Raw genomic sequence first — 15,550 nt, forward strand, 5'->3', positions numbered from 1 at the left:
AAAGTAGTGTGTGTGTGTGTGTGTGTGTGTGTGTGTGTAGGGAGATGGCTCAGCGGTTAAGAGCACTGACTGCACTTCCAGAGGTCCCGAGTTCAAATCCCAGCAACCACATGGTGTCTCACCATGAGATCTGAAGACCTCTCCTGGTGTGTCTGGAGACAGTGTACTTACATATAATAATAAATAAATCTTAAAAAAAGAAAGTAATTAGGGCCACGCATGGTGGCACATGCCTTTAATGCAAGCATTCAGAAGGCAGAGGCAGATGGATCTCTGTGAGTTCAAGGCCAGGCTGGTCTATAGAGTGAGTTTTAGGATAGCCAGGGCTCTACACAAAGAAAACCTGTCCAAAAAAAAAAAAAAAAAAAAAAAAAACAAAAACCAAACCAAATGAAACAACAACAAAACGAACAAACAAAAAACCAAAAAGGGGTGAGGTCTTAGTTAGGGCTAAAGAGGTTGCTGAATGGTTAAGAGCCCTGACTGATTGCTCTTCCAGAGGACCCAGGTTCAAATCTCAGCACCCACATGGTAGCCCATGACTGTAACTCCAAGATCTGATACCCTTACATAGACATACACGTAGGCAAAACACCAAGGCACATAAAGTAAAAATAAATTTTAAAAAAGAAAGTATTTGGGGGCTGGAGATATGGCTCAGTGGTTAAGAGCGCTGACTGCTCTTCCAGAAGTCCTGGGTTCAAATCCCAGCAATGACATGGTGGCTCACAACCATCCATAAGGAGATCTGATGCCTTCTTCTGGTGTGTCTGAAGACAGCGACAGTGTACTCACATACATGAAATGAATGAATGAATGAATGAATGAATGAATGAATAAAAAGAATAATTGAGAAGCTGCAGGGGGCAAGAGTAAAAGATGGGGAAGTGAGTCATGGCCTTCCATATCGTTGGCAACATCCAAAGCTGGAGATGGGTTCAATATGCCTTTAAAAGGAAAAGCTGTAATGCAATGGCTCTTTAGCACCTGGAGCCTTCGACTCAACCCCAGGCCAAGTCGGTGCCTTTAGAGGACGGAAGGAGGCTGCACAGACTTGTGACTACTCTCTGTGTAGATGCGCTGCAGATGGCTTAGCTCTCTCTCAGTGTCAACTAGAGCAAGGCTGACCTGAGCCTGTCAGAAGGAGATGGCCCCACACAGAAAGGGAGAGGAGGTTGGGAAGAAAGAAGAAAGGAAGAAGCCCTGAGCTTGTCACAAACATGGATCTAGCCAGACATTTGGAGGAGGGCCCAAGCCTGTCCTAGAGAGGAGGACAGGCCCTCTGGGGGGCCCTGGAGGACTTATTTCCCTTGTGGTTTATTGTACTTCCTGTTCCCTTGCTCACTGCGGAAGTTCCTCTTCTTTCTCTGCACCCAGAGCTTAGCTGCAGAGGACTAAGGCACCATGAGTAGTGGCCCTGTAGGAGGCAGGCCTGGGGGCCGAGGGGGACCAGTGGCTCAGCAGAACATCCCTTCCAACCTCCTCCAGGACCATGAGAACCAGAGACTCTTTGAGCTTCTCGGCCGAAAATGCTGGGTGAGTTGGGTGATCTCCTGGTCCTCCCGGTCTCCCTTCCTCTCCTCCTCTTCCTCGCTACCGCTTCTTCCCCCTTCTGCCTCCTTCTCTTACCCATATTCCCCTGCTCTGTCTCCCCATCATTTCTCTTTTCCCCTTCTCCCCATCTCCTCTCCCCGGATCCACTCCCCCGTTATCTTGATGTCTCTCCACCTTCCTCCTGGCTCTTTCTCCAAGTTCATGACAACCACAGACAAGCAAGGACCAGGCCCGGCTGGCCATGAACAGACTCCACTGAGCCCTGCTCTCTCCCCTCCTAGACGCTGGCCACTGCCGTTGTTCAGCTGTACCTGGCCCTGCCTCCCGGAGCTGAGCACTGGACCATGGAGCACTGCGGGGCTGTGTGCTTCGTCAAGGATAACCCTCAGAAGTCCTACTTCATCCGCCTTTATGGCCTACAGGTGACCCCAGGCCCAGCTGGACAGGAAAGCTAGTTCCCAACTTGCAAAACCAGTTTTTGTCCACAACTCCAAGCCCTCACTCATCTGAGTGATACCCCTGAGCTCCAAAACCAAAACCCAGTGCAGATCCCAAATTGTGTTCTTCTCATTCTGAGTCTAAGAAGATGGACCTCAGAAGGTTTATATCAACACTTTGATCTGCTCCACAAATACCTGAGCCTCAGCCTCAAATCTGTTCTAAATCCAATATGTTGAATACTCTTAGAACCAGAATCTTAAATTCCCATTTTGGAGCCTTCAACTCTTACATATAGGCTTTGAATCCCAAACCTAAATCTCTCACATTGGTGTCTGATTCTTAGACTGTACCCCAATCCTCCATCTCAGACACCTAGAACCCAAGCCCTGATAGTGAGCTGAAGAGCTCTAAAATAAGACCCTGGGACACCCAATCTGGACACCATGCCCCCTGGTTAGAAAACAGAGGTCTGCCACCCAGGATGCCTGGATGCCAGCGTGTCCCCCACCCTGCTCCTCTGCAGGCTGGCCGGCTACTCTGGGAACAGGAGCTGTACTCACAGCTGGTTTACCTCACCCCCACCCCGTTCTTCCACACCTTTGCTGGAGACGTAAGTGAGGAGCAGCATGTACATCCTTGTGCTGCACATGGGGTTTGGGGAGGAGATGAGAAAGTCCTGGGGATGGGGGGGGGGAGGTGAATTGCTGGAAGTTTGCTGACCCCAAGGCATGTATAGGACTGTCAAGTAGGACTCAACTTTTCGGATGAGAGTGAAGCCCAGGCCTTCAGGGCCCTGGTGCAGGAGAAGATCCAAAAAAGGAATCAGAGGCAAAGTGGAGGTGAGGAGGCCTGGGTGGGAACTGGGGGAGGGGTGGGTTACACAGGGGTGAGTGCAGGGCTGTGAAGCTGGAAAAGCCCCTCTCATGGTTTTGGCTCTCGGTCCACCCTATTTAACCACAGAAAGACGACAGCTGCCGCCACCGCCAGCACCAACCAATGAGGGTGAGTCCTCTAGTTCAAGTGGGGGTTATGAAGAACTAACCCAGAAACCTGGGGCAAGATTGGGACAGATCTGAACTCATTCCATTTTCCCAGAGAGAAGAGGAGGGCTCCCACCTGTGCCCCCGCATCCGGGTGGAGATCATGGGGGTAAGTGGTGATTCTCATCTCTGGAGAGATGGTGGAGGGTTAGTAGATCAATGAGTACTTGGGTGTGTCTGTAAATTGGTAAAGAGGTAGATGGGTGGGTGGGTAGGTGAGCATGGTGATGGATGGGTGGCAGCCATGACTAAATTGGGAGATGAACTGATGGTGGCTTATAGATAAATGAGTATTCGGGTAAATGGGTGAATATTTACTTGTATTTAAGTAATGAGCAGGTGGTTCAGAGAATTCATGAATGGGCATGTAAACAGATGAATAGTAAACAAGAGGGTTGGGGACACGGTTCAGGGCCTCCTCAGAATGCACATAAAGATAGGAGAGAAACAATTCCACAAAGTTGTCCTCTGACCTCCACACATGTGCTTTGCGTGCATGCACACACACACAGAAACACACACACACACAGAAACACACACACACACACTATATATATATATATATATCCACACATAATAATACATTTAAAGAATTAAATTACAAAAATGAGATGAGATAATATTCTACCCAGGGAAGATTCAAGGATTAAGTGTGAATGAATGAATAACTTGATAAGCCTTCCAGCCAACCAGCCAGAGAATGAACGAGTCAGTAGTTGAATGATAAAGATGCATGAATTGGTGACTTGTTGTTTTGTTTTTTTGGGGATCCATCCACCGTTCTATAGACCTTACTTTTAGACCTCTCTCATCCATTTCCTTCATGACCATCGAACATTCCACAAACTTCTCCAATGGTCTTTCTATTTCTTGCCCCTCTGCTTTGGCTAGTAGGTGTGTTGGTCAGTGGTTCATTCACCATTTTTTTCCACAGGCCCATCAGGTGGTCCACTGTCTCTAGGACTTGTGACGGTCGACATTCAGAACCCTGACATCACAAGTTCCCGATACCGGGGGCTCCCTGCCCCTGGCCCTGGCCCAACTGATAAGAAACGCTCAGGGAAAAAGAAGATCAGTAAAGCCGATATCGGTGCACCGAGTGGATTCAAGTGAGAACTTCTTCCCGTAGGACCCCAGTGGGTGGGAAAGCACCTGAGCAGGTGGATAGCCGAGCAGAGGGAAGGCTGGCCAGATGGCGGAATGGGTAGAATGAGCTAATGGGTGGAAGACTGAATGGGTGGGTGAGTGGTAGGAGTGGCAGGTAGACGGATGGGTGAGCAGACAAGGATGCAGAGGGATGATGCAGGTTGACTAGTTCACAGACAAAGCGGACAGGGATAGATAACTAGACAGTCAAGCAGATGAATGGATAGAGCATGAGGATTGCACACATGCGTGGAGAGGACATGTAAAAATGCAATGGATAACCAGCTGGGTGGTGGTGGCGCATGCCTGTAATCCCAGCACTCTGGGAGGCAGAGGCAGGCAGATTTCTGAGTTCGAGGCCAGCCTGGTCTACAGAGTGAGTTCCAGGACAGCCAGGGCTACACAGGGAAACCCTGTCTCGGAAACAACCAAATCCAACAAACAAACAAACAAATAAATGAATGAATGAAAACAACAACCCACAGACAATAAAGAACATGGGGGGCGGGCGGTGGTGGCCCACGCCTGTAATCCCAGCACTAGGGAGGCAGAGGCAGGTGGATTTCTGAGTTCGAGGCCAGCCTGGTCTACAGAGTGAGCTCCAGGACAGCTAGGGCTACACAGAGAAATCCTGTCTCAAAAAAAACAAATCCAAAAAAAAAAAAAAAAAAAAAAAAAAAAAGACCGTGGGGCTTGATTGATTGACGATGTCCCCTTCTCTTCCCTAGACATGTCAGCCACGTGGGCTGGGATCCCCAGAATGGATTTGATGTGAGTAGTCCAAAGACAACCCCCCCCACCTCACCCAACTTCCACATGCGCTCCCACTGACTGGGGCTCAGAGCCCACGCCCAGCCCCAGCCCTTCCCACAGCCCTGGTGCTACTTCTACTTCACTGTGATGATGTGGGGACAACGCGGGCCCCTTCCTAATCACGTTCTGCTTTAAACCCTGCTCTGCCCCTTTATCCGGGGGCAGGTGAACAACCTAGACCCGGATCTGCGGAGCTTGTTCTCCAGGGCAGGAATCAGCGAGGCCCAGCTCACCGACGCGGAGACCTCCAAGCTCATCTATGACTTTATTGAGGACCAGGGTGGTCTAGAGGCTGTCCGGCAGGAGATGCGGCGCCAGGGTAAGCTCCCTTTTCTCTGGTCCTGGGGGTTGTTACCCTACAAATGTAGAAGAAAAAAATGAAGCTCAAAATTTAGCTCTACCCCTCTGCAGAGCCACTCCCACCACCTCCACCGCCGTGCCGAGGAGGTGGAGGAAGCCAGCCCCTGAGACCTCCAGCTGTGGGGAGTAATAAGGGTCGCAGTGGTCAACTGCCACCTGTACCTATGGGCGGTGCACCGCCCCCACCAACACCCCGAGGACCCCCACCACCGGGCCGAGGGGGTCCTCCACCACCACCTCCTCCAACCACTGGAAGATCTGGACCACCACCTCCTCCACTCCCTGGAGCTGGAGGACCACCAGCGCCACCGCCACCACCACCGCCACCACCACCTCCACCCTGTCCTGGGACTGGGCCTGCCCCTCCCCCGCTTCCTCCTACTCCGGTGTCTATGGGGAGCCCAGCACCTGGTGGGGGCCGGGGTGCACTTTTGGATCAAATCCGGCAGGGAATTCAGCTGAACAAGGTAAAGATGGGCAGGATAGATAACTGGGGTTCTATGTGTAAGTCAGAACATTGTGGGCCATGGGTGAGATGCCGGGCTTTGGGGGACCCAGTGATAAACTGGAGATCGGTGTGGTCCCTTGAAAGAGACTGGAGTGTGTGAGAGAAGAAATGGAAAAAGGGCAGGAGCAATGCCCTTCTCACCCTCCTGAGCCCTCCTCTGTGCTCCATCTCTCACTGTAGACCCCTGGAGCTATAGAGAACTCAGTCCAGCAACCACTCGCTCAGCAGTCAGAAGGCCTAGTGGGGGCCCTGATGCATGTCATGCAGAAGAGAAGTAGAGTCATTCATTCCTCAGGTGAGCCCACGATGCCAGAAGTGTGCCCTGACTCCCAGGTGTTGCTCTTCTTGGTGACACTAGAGGCCCGTGTATGTGGGGAGATACATATCAAGTCGTCAGGCAGCAGTAATATAATAAGTGGATCTTTGGCAATAATATGAACATATGCCAAGGTATGCACACAGTATGATCATTAACCACATATGTTCAGTGATAGTAGCATTAGTTGTGTGACAAGACTGTTCTTACCTTAAATGGGGAGCCCATGACACACGGATGTACAGATACCACCAAAGTCCAATATGAAGAATCAATGAGTTTTATTGGGGTTACTTACAGGAATATGGGTGAGGGGTTATTTACAGAAGTAGATATGAGTCAAGACAGCTGTATCACCAAAGCCCACCCCAGCATGGTGACAGCTCATAAAAGCTGGGATCCTGGAGCCTGCAGGCTGATAACAGGCTGGGAACTGTCTTTCCCAAGTGACTCTGGTCTAAACCTCTTGCAGGCAGCCGGTCTGGCCTAAGTCTTCTTTGTGGCTGGCATGTCTTGAGAGTGACTCACGGTAGTCTTTAGTGCTTATTCTGAGAGGAAGAGGCCTGGTGGATCCGGTCGGTTGCGGGGACTTGCTGAAGCTGTTTTGAGTTGTTTACCTTTGGGCTGAAGCAGATGCAGTGCTTCAATCTTCATCTCAGAGGAAACCATTAAGACATTAGCTCATCATGTGACAATGCTGTTATAAAGCACTCTTTGGATAAGAGCACGGGCTGCTGTTCCACAGCACATGGGTTCAATTCCCACAGCCCAGAGGGCAGCTCAAAACTATCTATAAATTCTAGTCCCAAGGAATCTGGAAGGCCCCCACAGCCACCAGGCACACAGCTGAGGCACAAATGTACATGCAGGCAAACGCTGATACATAAAATAATAAGCTTAAAAAATTAAGAACTGTATCTTTGCTGAGCTGGTATGGTGGTACATGCCTTTTACCCCACCACTTGGGAGGCAGAAACAGGTGGATCTCTCTGAGTTCAAGGCCAGCTTCATCTACATAGAGAGTTCAGGCTAGCTGAGGCTACATATAGAGACCGTGTCTCAAAATAAAACCAAGGGGCTTGAGGGTTGGCTAAAGGGCTCCTACTGCCAAGCCGGATGACCTGAGTTTGAGTACCATCCAGCATTCCTATGGTGGAAGTAGAGAACTGGTTCCTGCAAGTTATTCTCTGACCTCCACACTTGCACGTGGACCCACACGCAAATGAACAGTGACAGAATTTAAAAAAGAAAAACCTCCATCTTTGGCAATCACATTACCATTAAATCCAATAATTCGCAGAAGCAAATCAACTCATGTCATGCTAATATAACTAGCCATTTTGAGTAAAAATATGGAATGATGCATCATGAATGTCCACGTCATAATTGTACAGGGGCCATGCTAATTTTCTCCGTATCATTCCATATGCGCTGTGTGTGCTGTCAGACACTAGTCTAGCCTTTCTACTTGTCTTTTTTTTTTTTTTTTTTTGAGACAGGGTTTCTCTGTGTAGCCCTGGCTGTCCTGGAACTCACTCTGTAGACCAGGCTGGCCTCGAACTCAGAAATCTGCCTGCCTCTGCCTCCCAGAGTGCTGGGATTACAGGCGTGCGCCACCACTGCCTGGCTCGAGGCAGGTGCTTTTATTTTTATTTGTAAACATTTATTTATTTTGTGTATGTGACTACACTGTAGTTGTCTTTAGACACACTAGAAGAGGGCATCAGATCCCATTACAGATGGTTGTGAGCCACCATGTGGTTGCTGGGAATTGAACTCAGGACCTCTGGAAGAGCAGTCAAGTGCTCTTAACTGCTGAGCCATCTCTCCAGACCCTTTTCTTCTTTTCTCTCTATTTTTTTTAAGACAGTGTCTCACTATGTAGCCCAGGCTAGGATGGAATTCATTATGCATAAGCTACCCTGGTCTCAAATTCATGATCCTCGTGCCTCATACTGACGTTATGTGAATACACTAGTGTATGCGGCTCCGTTAACATCTGTTGTTGTTTTAAGACAGGGTCTCACTATTATGTAGCCCTGGTTGCCCTGGAACTCTTTGAGTAGACCATGCTGGATCCACTTGGCCTCTGCCTCCAGAATGCTGGGATTAAAGGCATGTGCCACCAAACCCAGCCTGACCCTTTTTTTTCCAATACTGCATGGACTTGAACTCCAGCTCTAACACTCACTGCTGCAATATAACCCCTCTTTTGCCCAAGGTCTGCCTTCAGCAGAGAACTTTAGTCTCTCCACGCCCACCCCAGGCCAACTCTTTACCTCCTAGGCCATAGGAGCGTTCTCAGGGCCTTTGAGCCTACCTTCCTGTCCTAAATAATAATCTGAATCTTTCTTCCTCCAGACGAAGGGGAGGATCAGACCGGTGAGGATGAAGAGGATGATGAATGGGATGACTAAAGTCATCTTCCTTCCGGTGGGCCAGCTCTTCTCCACACTCACTCTGCCATCTAGATTCTGCTCTGCTGTCAGCTTTCAAATTCATCAGTGGTGCAGCCTCATACCCACTCTAAACTCAACATCGCATCAACCTTCACTTCTCGTCACTCAGGGATTAAACAGGATAAAATGAATCTTTGTGTCTGAGTGTGTGTTCGTTCGCATCCGAAATGAGTGGCTTGGGTTTCTTTCCCTCACAGTCCCTTTTGGCTTTGATCTTGCTTTGTGTGTTGTTGATTGAGTCTTTCACAAATATGTTCAGTTATTCCTTTAAGCTTTCAGCCATTTAGCCTGTATTTCTTTTCTTTTCCCTTCCTCCCCCCCCCCCAATGACCACCCCCTGTTCTACAGAAGCTTGAATTGGGGCTAGAGGGAAGGCTCAGTGGTTAAGAGCACTGATTGCTCTTCCAGAGGTCCTGAGTTCAAATCCCAGCAACCACATAGTAGCTCACAACCATCTGTAATGGGATCTGATGCCCTCTTCTGGTGTGTCTGACGACAGCTGCAGTGTATTCATCATATATAAAATAAATAAATAAATAAATAAATAAATAAATAAATAAACAAATCTTTAAAAAAAAAGAAGCTTGAACTTTTGTTATGATTTGGGCAGAGGGGGCTACTACAGTCTCAGTATGAGTTTCCTAGGCTTTCCTCAAACTCTTGGGCCTATGCAACCCTCCTGCTTCAGCCTTCTGTGAGCGGGAGCTCCAGGCATGTGCCGCCACATCTGGCTTTAGCCTGTATGTCGTTTCTTTCTTTTTGATGTGTGTGAGTGTGTGTGTGCACATGTGCATATGTGTAACATAGAGAAAGTGTGTGTGTGTGTGTGTGTATGTATGATATATTCATAGTCCAAAGGTTGGTGTTGGATATTGTACTGACTGGTTTTGTTTCAATTTGATATAAGCTAGAGTCATCACAGGGACGGGGGCCTCCATTGAGGCCTTCATGAGATCTAACTGTAAGATAATTTTCTCACTTAATGCTCAATGGGGAAGGGCCCAGCCCATTGTGGGTGGTGCCATCCCTGGGCTGGTGGGCCTGGGTTATAGAAGAAAGCAGGTTGAACACGCTATGAGGAACAAGCCAGTAAGCAGCGCCCTCCATGGCCTCTGCATCAGCTCCTGCCTCCAGGTTCCTGTCCTGTCTGTTTCAGTCCTGACCTCCCTTGGTGATGTGGAAGTGTAAACTGAATAAACCCTTCCTCCCTAACTTGCTTATGGTCAAGGTGTTTTGTTGCAGCCATAGAAACTCTAAGCAGGACTCTAAGTATTCCTCAATTACTCTTTATTTTGTAAGATATTTTCTTGGTTATTTCGTTTGTTTTGTTTTATTTTCTCATTTTTGAGACAGTCTATGTGGCTCTAGTTGTCCTGGAACTTGCTGTATAGATCAACTGGGCTTAAACTCACAGAGATCTCTGTCTGCCTCTGTCTCTTGAGTGCCACCATACCTGTTTGTTTGTTTGAGGAGGGTTTCTCTGTGTAGCCCTGGCTGTCCTAGCACTCACTTTTGTAGATCAGGCTAGCCTTGAACTCACAGACATTTGCCTGCCTCGGCCTCTGGAGTGCTGGGGTAAAAGGTGTGCACTACCCCTGTCTGCTGACACCTTTTTAAAATGTGTGAGCTTCTATATTAGACTTATTACCTTCACTTAGTGGTCTCATATCAATAAACTCAGCCTAATCCAATTTATATTCTGTCTGCATTTATCCCACACCAATAAAATCTATTCCCATACATATCCCCCAGACTTCTGCTTGAATGAATTAGGAAACTCATTAATCTTTTTAGTAGTGTAGTGGAATTCCTCATGGACTGCACTTTCCACCTCCCCTCTAGGAGCCTGCTGAGTCTTTCGTTAGTCTGGTTATAGGTCTAGAGGCAACTATTGGTGGACACTGGGATGTCAGTATTGTCCTGCCCCGCATCTCCTTCAGAGAAAGTCACTGTTGGCTTAGCAGGCAATGAAGGATTAATTTCCTCTATCAAAGCTGAAAAGGCTTTATGTGGGGGGGTTGGGGTTCACCTTCTGCTGATCGTGGAGAGACTGCGTCCTCAGGTGAGGTAAACCCATGAGGATCTGAGGGTTCAAAGTTCTCAGCTTCACTAAGGTCCTCCCGCACATCCCCATCCCAAGGTACAAGACCTCCAATTACTGCCCTGTCTATAACTGCCAACACCCTCCAATGTTGAGACGTGAATTTTCACTGTAATTCAGCCAACCTTGTAGTGAGGACTTCAGTTTGACTTCCCACAACATGAGCTCTCTGGGTGCTGGAGAGAAGACTCTTCCAGCGCACACTCAGAAACCTTTAGACTGTGAGCATCTGGCCCGGACCAGTTTTTAATCACTGAGTTCATTGTTTCCCCTTCACTGTATCAGGAGATGCTCGAATGCTGGTTGGTTAATTTTTATCACGGAGCTTATTCCTTCCCTTTGTCAATTTAACCAGAGAGGCTGGGAGCAACCAGACGGCATCATCATTTGCCTTATTTTTCCACAAATGGTCAAAAGTGTTACATACAGAGTCACAACTGGTGAATTGGGATAATCAAGTACATTTTTCCTCTTCTTCTTTTTTTCGAGACAGGGTTTCTCTGTGTAGCCCTGACTGGCCTGGAAGTCACTCTGTAGACCAGGCTGGCCTCGAACTTAGAAATTCCCCTGGCTCTGCCCCCCAAGTGCTGGGATTAAAGACATGTGCCACCACGACTCAGCACATTTTTCTTCTTAAGTTTGTAAAATAGTTCACATCATGGGCTTTCAGTAGCCTCCAATCTCCTGAAAGAAGTTCTAGTAACTGGAGGGTTACTGGTTACTGTAGGTGTTGGCAAACTGGGAGGCCTATTTCAGACATTTAAAAAATTAATTCTTGCAGGAGTACCTTTAATCCCAGCATTTGGGAAGCAGACTTCTGTAAGTTTAAGGCCAGCCTGATTTACAGAGAGAGTTTCAGGACCACTAGAGCTACACAGAGAAATCTTGTCTGGAAAAGCCAAACCAACCAACCAACCAACCAAAAAACCCCACACAGAGAAAGAAAGAAAAAAGAAATCATCTTTATATATTCATTTCTCTAGAACCACTTGATAAACAGAATTTACACTTAATTATATATGTGTATGCATCTATTTTTTCTTTTCTTGTCTTTCTTTTTTTTTTCTTTTTTTTTCTTTTTGGTTTTTTGGATTTGTTTGTTTTGTTTTGTTTTGTTTTGTTTCCGAGACAGGGTTTCTCTGTGTAGCCCTGGCTGTCCTGGAACTCACTCTGTAGACCAGGATGGCCTCAAACTCAGAAATCTGCCTGCCTCTGCCTCTCAGAGTGCTGGGATTACAGGTGTGCACCACCACCGCCTGGCTATTTATTTTTATATATGGGATTTATTGGAATGGTTTACAGGCCGTGGTCCTGGTAGTTAGTTCCACAGTAGCTATATAGCAGAATCCTGAAGAAGTAGCCTTTAACACCAATGAAGGAATGGACTGGCCAACTAGAGCAGAAGTAAGAAGACAGAGAGAGACAGAGGGAGAGGGAGAGTCAGAGACGGAGAACAAGTTTCCTTCTTCCATGTCCTTGTAGGCTGCCCATAGAAGTTGTGGCCCAGATTAAAGGTAGATTGTCTCACTTCAAAAGATCTGCATTAAAAGTGGCTCTTCTTACTTCAGATGATTTAATTAAGAAAAATAATCCCTGGGCTAGACAGATGGCTCAGCGGTTAAGGGCACTGACTGCTCTTCCGAAGGTCCTGAGTTCAAATCCTAGCAACCACATGGTGGCTCACAGCCATCCATAATGAGATCTGATGCCCTCTTCTGGTATGTCTGAAGACAGCTACAGTGTACTTAGATCTAATAAATAAATAAAGTCGTAAAAAAAAAAAAAATCCCTCACGGGTGTACCTAGTCACTTGGGTTTTAGTCAAGTTCAGATGTCGTGAAGTTGACAACCGAGACTAGCCTTTGGAACCTTACAGCCCACAGAGCCAGAGGAGGAGGACAGTGTGAGGTAGCGATGCTGCGGTGTTGTGATACCGTGAGACAGTGCACATGCAGGCTGTATGCCAAGCCTGCCAGCACTGGTCGGGGTGGATAGCTTTACAGGCTGATTCACTGGCGATCCATGGCACTGCTGCTGACCAGGCTACCAGATGTGTGGATGGCTAAAGAACCACCTCTGGTTTCTAAGAACCGCATCTGGCCCGAGAGAATGTCTGGATGTGATCCTAAGTCTGTGAAATAAAGTAAAACCAAGGAACTACTGAAAGAGACTCCCGAGCTTCAATTGCTTCCAACAAATCCCCGATTTTGGAGGCCTCAAGGGCAAACAATTTAGTCTCCCACTAGTTCTGCTGTAGATAGCGTCTCTGCATGAGGCTGTGTCATCACTTAGGTTGTTGTCTGGCAAAGATGCTTTGGGGCTCCTGTTCCCGGCTCCATCCGCTATCTAAAATCACAAGGTTAAATAACTTCCTGACATAAAGAATTGAGTCAGAAAACTTGCTAATCAGTAGCTTTTCGTGCGATTTACAGACTCCAGAACACCAAAGAGCATTTAGACAATAACAGTTTACATGTCAGAAAAACAGGCCACTGTGGAATTTATGACCATCCCAGCCCCCCTCAAACTAGAAAGATAACTTCCCTCACATCCCTCAGTTCCCTTATACCTGCAGACTCTAAGCAAAATGATCTCCGTCTCTGATAGCGTCCTATCTTCTTTTGTTTGCTGACTTTCCAAATAGATCTCTTTTTTCTTTGTTCCCAATCTGGCTTTTTCCAGTCACGAGTAAATGAATGTGGGTGCTCTAATTGCAGAGGTAATCTTGGCAATTTCAGGCTGGCTGATCAAAGAGTTTGGGGCTTCCAGCTAGGCAGCTATTTCTGATGGCTGGTTGTCTGAGCTGAGTCACATGATACTGAGCATTTTGACTGAATACCCACAGGTAGTATGGTCAGTGGGATACTGAGACTGAATACCTGGTTATCTGACAAGGTGAGAGGAAGAAGGAATGAGTCCCAGGTCAGCTGAAAAACAGCTCTTTCAGTGAAGCTCCCCGACCCCTCAGATACGTATATGGTTACAGACTATCCTGACAGAATCCAAGTCTCTCTGAGGAATCTAACAAATCAGAAGATATTGACTGGTTGACCCATAGTGGGAATGAGAAATAATAGACTCATTATAGGAACCCAGTTTGACATGAGCACAGCCATTTTAGTCATAATTTCATTGGTGGTAAGGCACAGGGCCTCAGTATACTTTCCAAACCTATAGGATAAACAAAGCCATTAAGATAAGCCAGGCTCCAACTGCATATGTAGCAGAGGATGGTCTTATCTGGCATCAGTGGGAGGGGAGGCCCTTGGTTCTGTGAAGGCTCGATGCCCCAGCAAAAGGGGATGCTAGGGCGGTGAGGTGGGAGTGGGTGGGTTGTGGTGGGGGAGCATCCTCATAGAAGCAGGGGGAAGGGGAGTGGGATGGGGGTTTTCCAGGGGGGAACCGGGAAAGGTAACATTTGAAATGTAAATACATAAAATAACCAATAAAAAAATAAAAAGAAAATCTTAAAAAAAAAAAAAAGACAAGTCAGGGGAGCATTTCATGATAACTACTGCTGCCCAAATTATTTTAAACTGATATTTAATGAAATAGCTTTAGAAAAATAATTGATGGGCCACATCGAAGTTTATGTAGCACAGAAACTCCTTCCTCCTGCTATACAGCATAGAGTTTCTCTTGTCTTGCTGACACTAGAGATACGAATAAGTCTGTAAATCTGTAATAACTGCACTTTGCAAAAATCCTGGATCTTTCTAACTCCTCTGGTATATGTACATGTTACTGTGGACTGTGCACATGTGCATACACACATGTATACTAGAGGTCAATGTCAGGCATCTCCCTTAATTGTGATCCATTTTATTTTTAATTTTTATTACATTTAGTGGATGTGTATATGCATACACATATGTAGGCCAGAGGTCAATAATGAGCATCAACCTTGATTTCTTCGTATTTAAAAAAAATTTTTTTTATTACATTTGGGGTACCTGTGTTCATACCTACCAAGGTGCAGCTGTGGAGTACAGAGGACAGCTTACAGGAATGGCTTCTGACCTTCTATAAGAGCAAGCTTGGGGCTCCTGTCTCCCTGCCTCAAACAGTTTGGTGCTGGGTGTGACTTTTACATGGGTGCGGAGGATCTGAATTCAAGCCCTTTGCTAGCGTGGCAGACACTTTCCTGAGCCATGGTTTCATCTTCACCCTCCCTGTTGTGAGAGCCTTGCTAGGTGCTGCGGCTGACCAATCCTGGTGTAAATGAGGACCACAGTAACCAAGTGGCAGTGTGACTGTCCAGAGAGAGCTATTGGGAGCTGACAATGATTTGTCCGGACCTAATCCCAGTCCTCCTCAGGACATGGGTGGACATTGTAGTTCATGAGACGTTTCCTTCAGAGGTAGATGGAGAAAAGGGCGTCCTGGCTAACAATGTGATGGGGACAGTTTGAGGGACTAGCAGGCTGTCTGACGAACAGCACAAGGGCTGTGCTTCAGTGAACTCAGACGGCAGCAGGGCACAGATGGATGTGACCATGTTACTATTGACTGTCGTAGTGCCAATGAAGAAGCGAGTGATCGGAACGGACATCCGATGGCGGCGACTGACTTATTCATTTCAATCAGGTGACTGACTGAGCACCTAGATATGGCTATAGGGCCACCCTGTCAGTGAATGCCTGTTCGACGTTAAAATTTAATGACGGGCAGAATCGGGCTTGCACAAAACGTTCCCTTTATGACTGGCTGACGACGTGATTGGCTAGCAATATGAGTGACAGGGGGCAGGGCCTGGAGCAAAGGCAGACTGTTACTGCGCATGCGCACTCTGAAATAAAAGCGGCGAGCCCG

General features: G+C 47.3%; 1 protein-coding gene and 1 non-coding gene across 2 annotated transcripts; one reads left to right on the forward strand and one right to left on the reverse strand.

Moving 5' to 3' along the window:
• Positions 1-1,340: 1,340 nt before the first annotated feature.
• Positions 1,341-8,768, forward strand: Was (WASP actin nucleation promoting factor). The gene is made up of 12 exons (XM_052171079.1): positions 1,341-1,536; positions 1,836-1,976; positions 2,519-2,605; positions 2,732-2,834; positions 2,956-2,997; positions 3,091-3,144; positions 3,970-4,144; positions 4,910-4,952; positions 5,160-5,313; positions 5,406-5,821; positions 6,043-6,157; positions 8,540-8,768. The coding sequence occupies exons 1-12, from the start codon at positions 1,405-1,407 to the stop codon at positions 8,593-8,595; spliced, it is 1,518 nt and encodes a 505-aa protein (XP_052027039.1). The 5' UTR covers positions 1,341-1,404; the 3' UTR covers positions 8,596-8,768.
• Positions 7,525-7,629, reverse strand: LOC127675868 (U6 spliceosomal RNA). Its single transcript, XR_007975556.1, has one exon. It is a non-coding gene; the product is annotated as a U6 spliceosomal RNA (small nuclear RNA).
• Positions 8,769-15,550: the final 6,782 nt, after the last annotated feature.

This window comes from Apodemus sylvaticus, chromosome X (assembly GCF_947179515.1).
Source record: "Apodemus sylvaticus chromosome X, mApoSyl1.1, whole genome shotgun sequence".
Lineage (NCBI taxonomy): Eukaryota > Metazoa > Chordata > Mammalia > Rodentia > Muridae > Apodemus > Apodemus sylvaticus.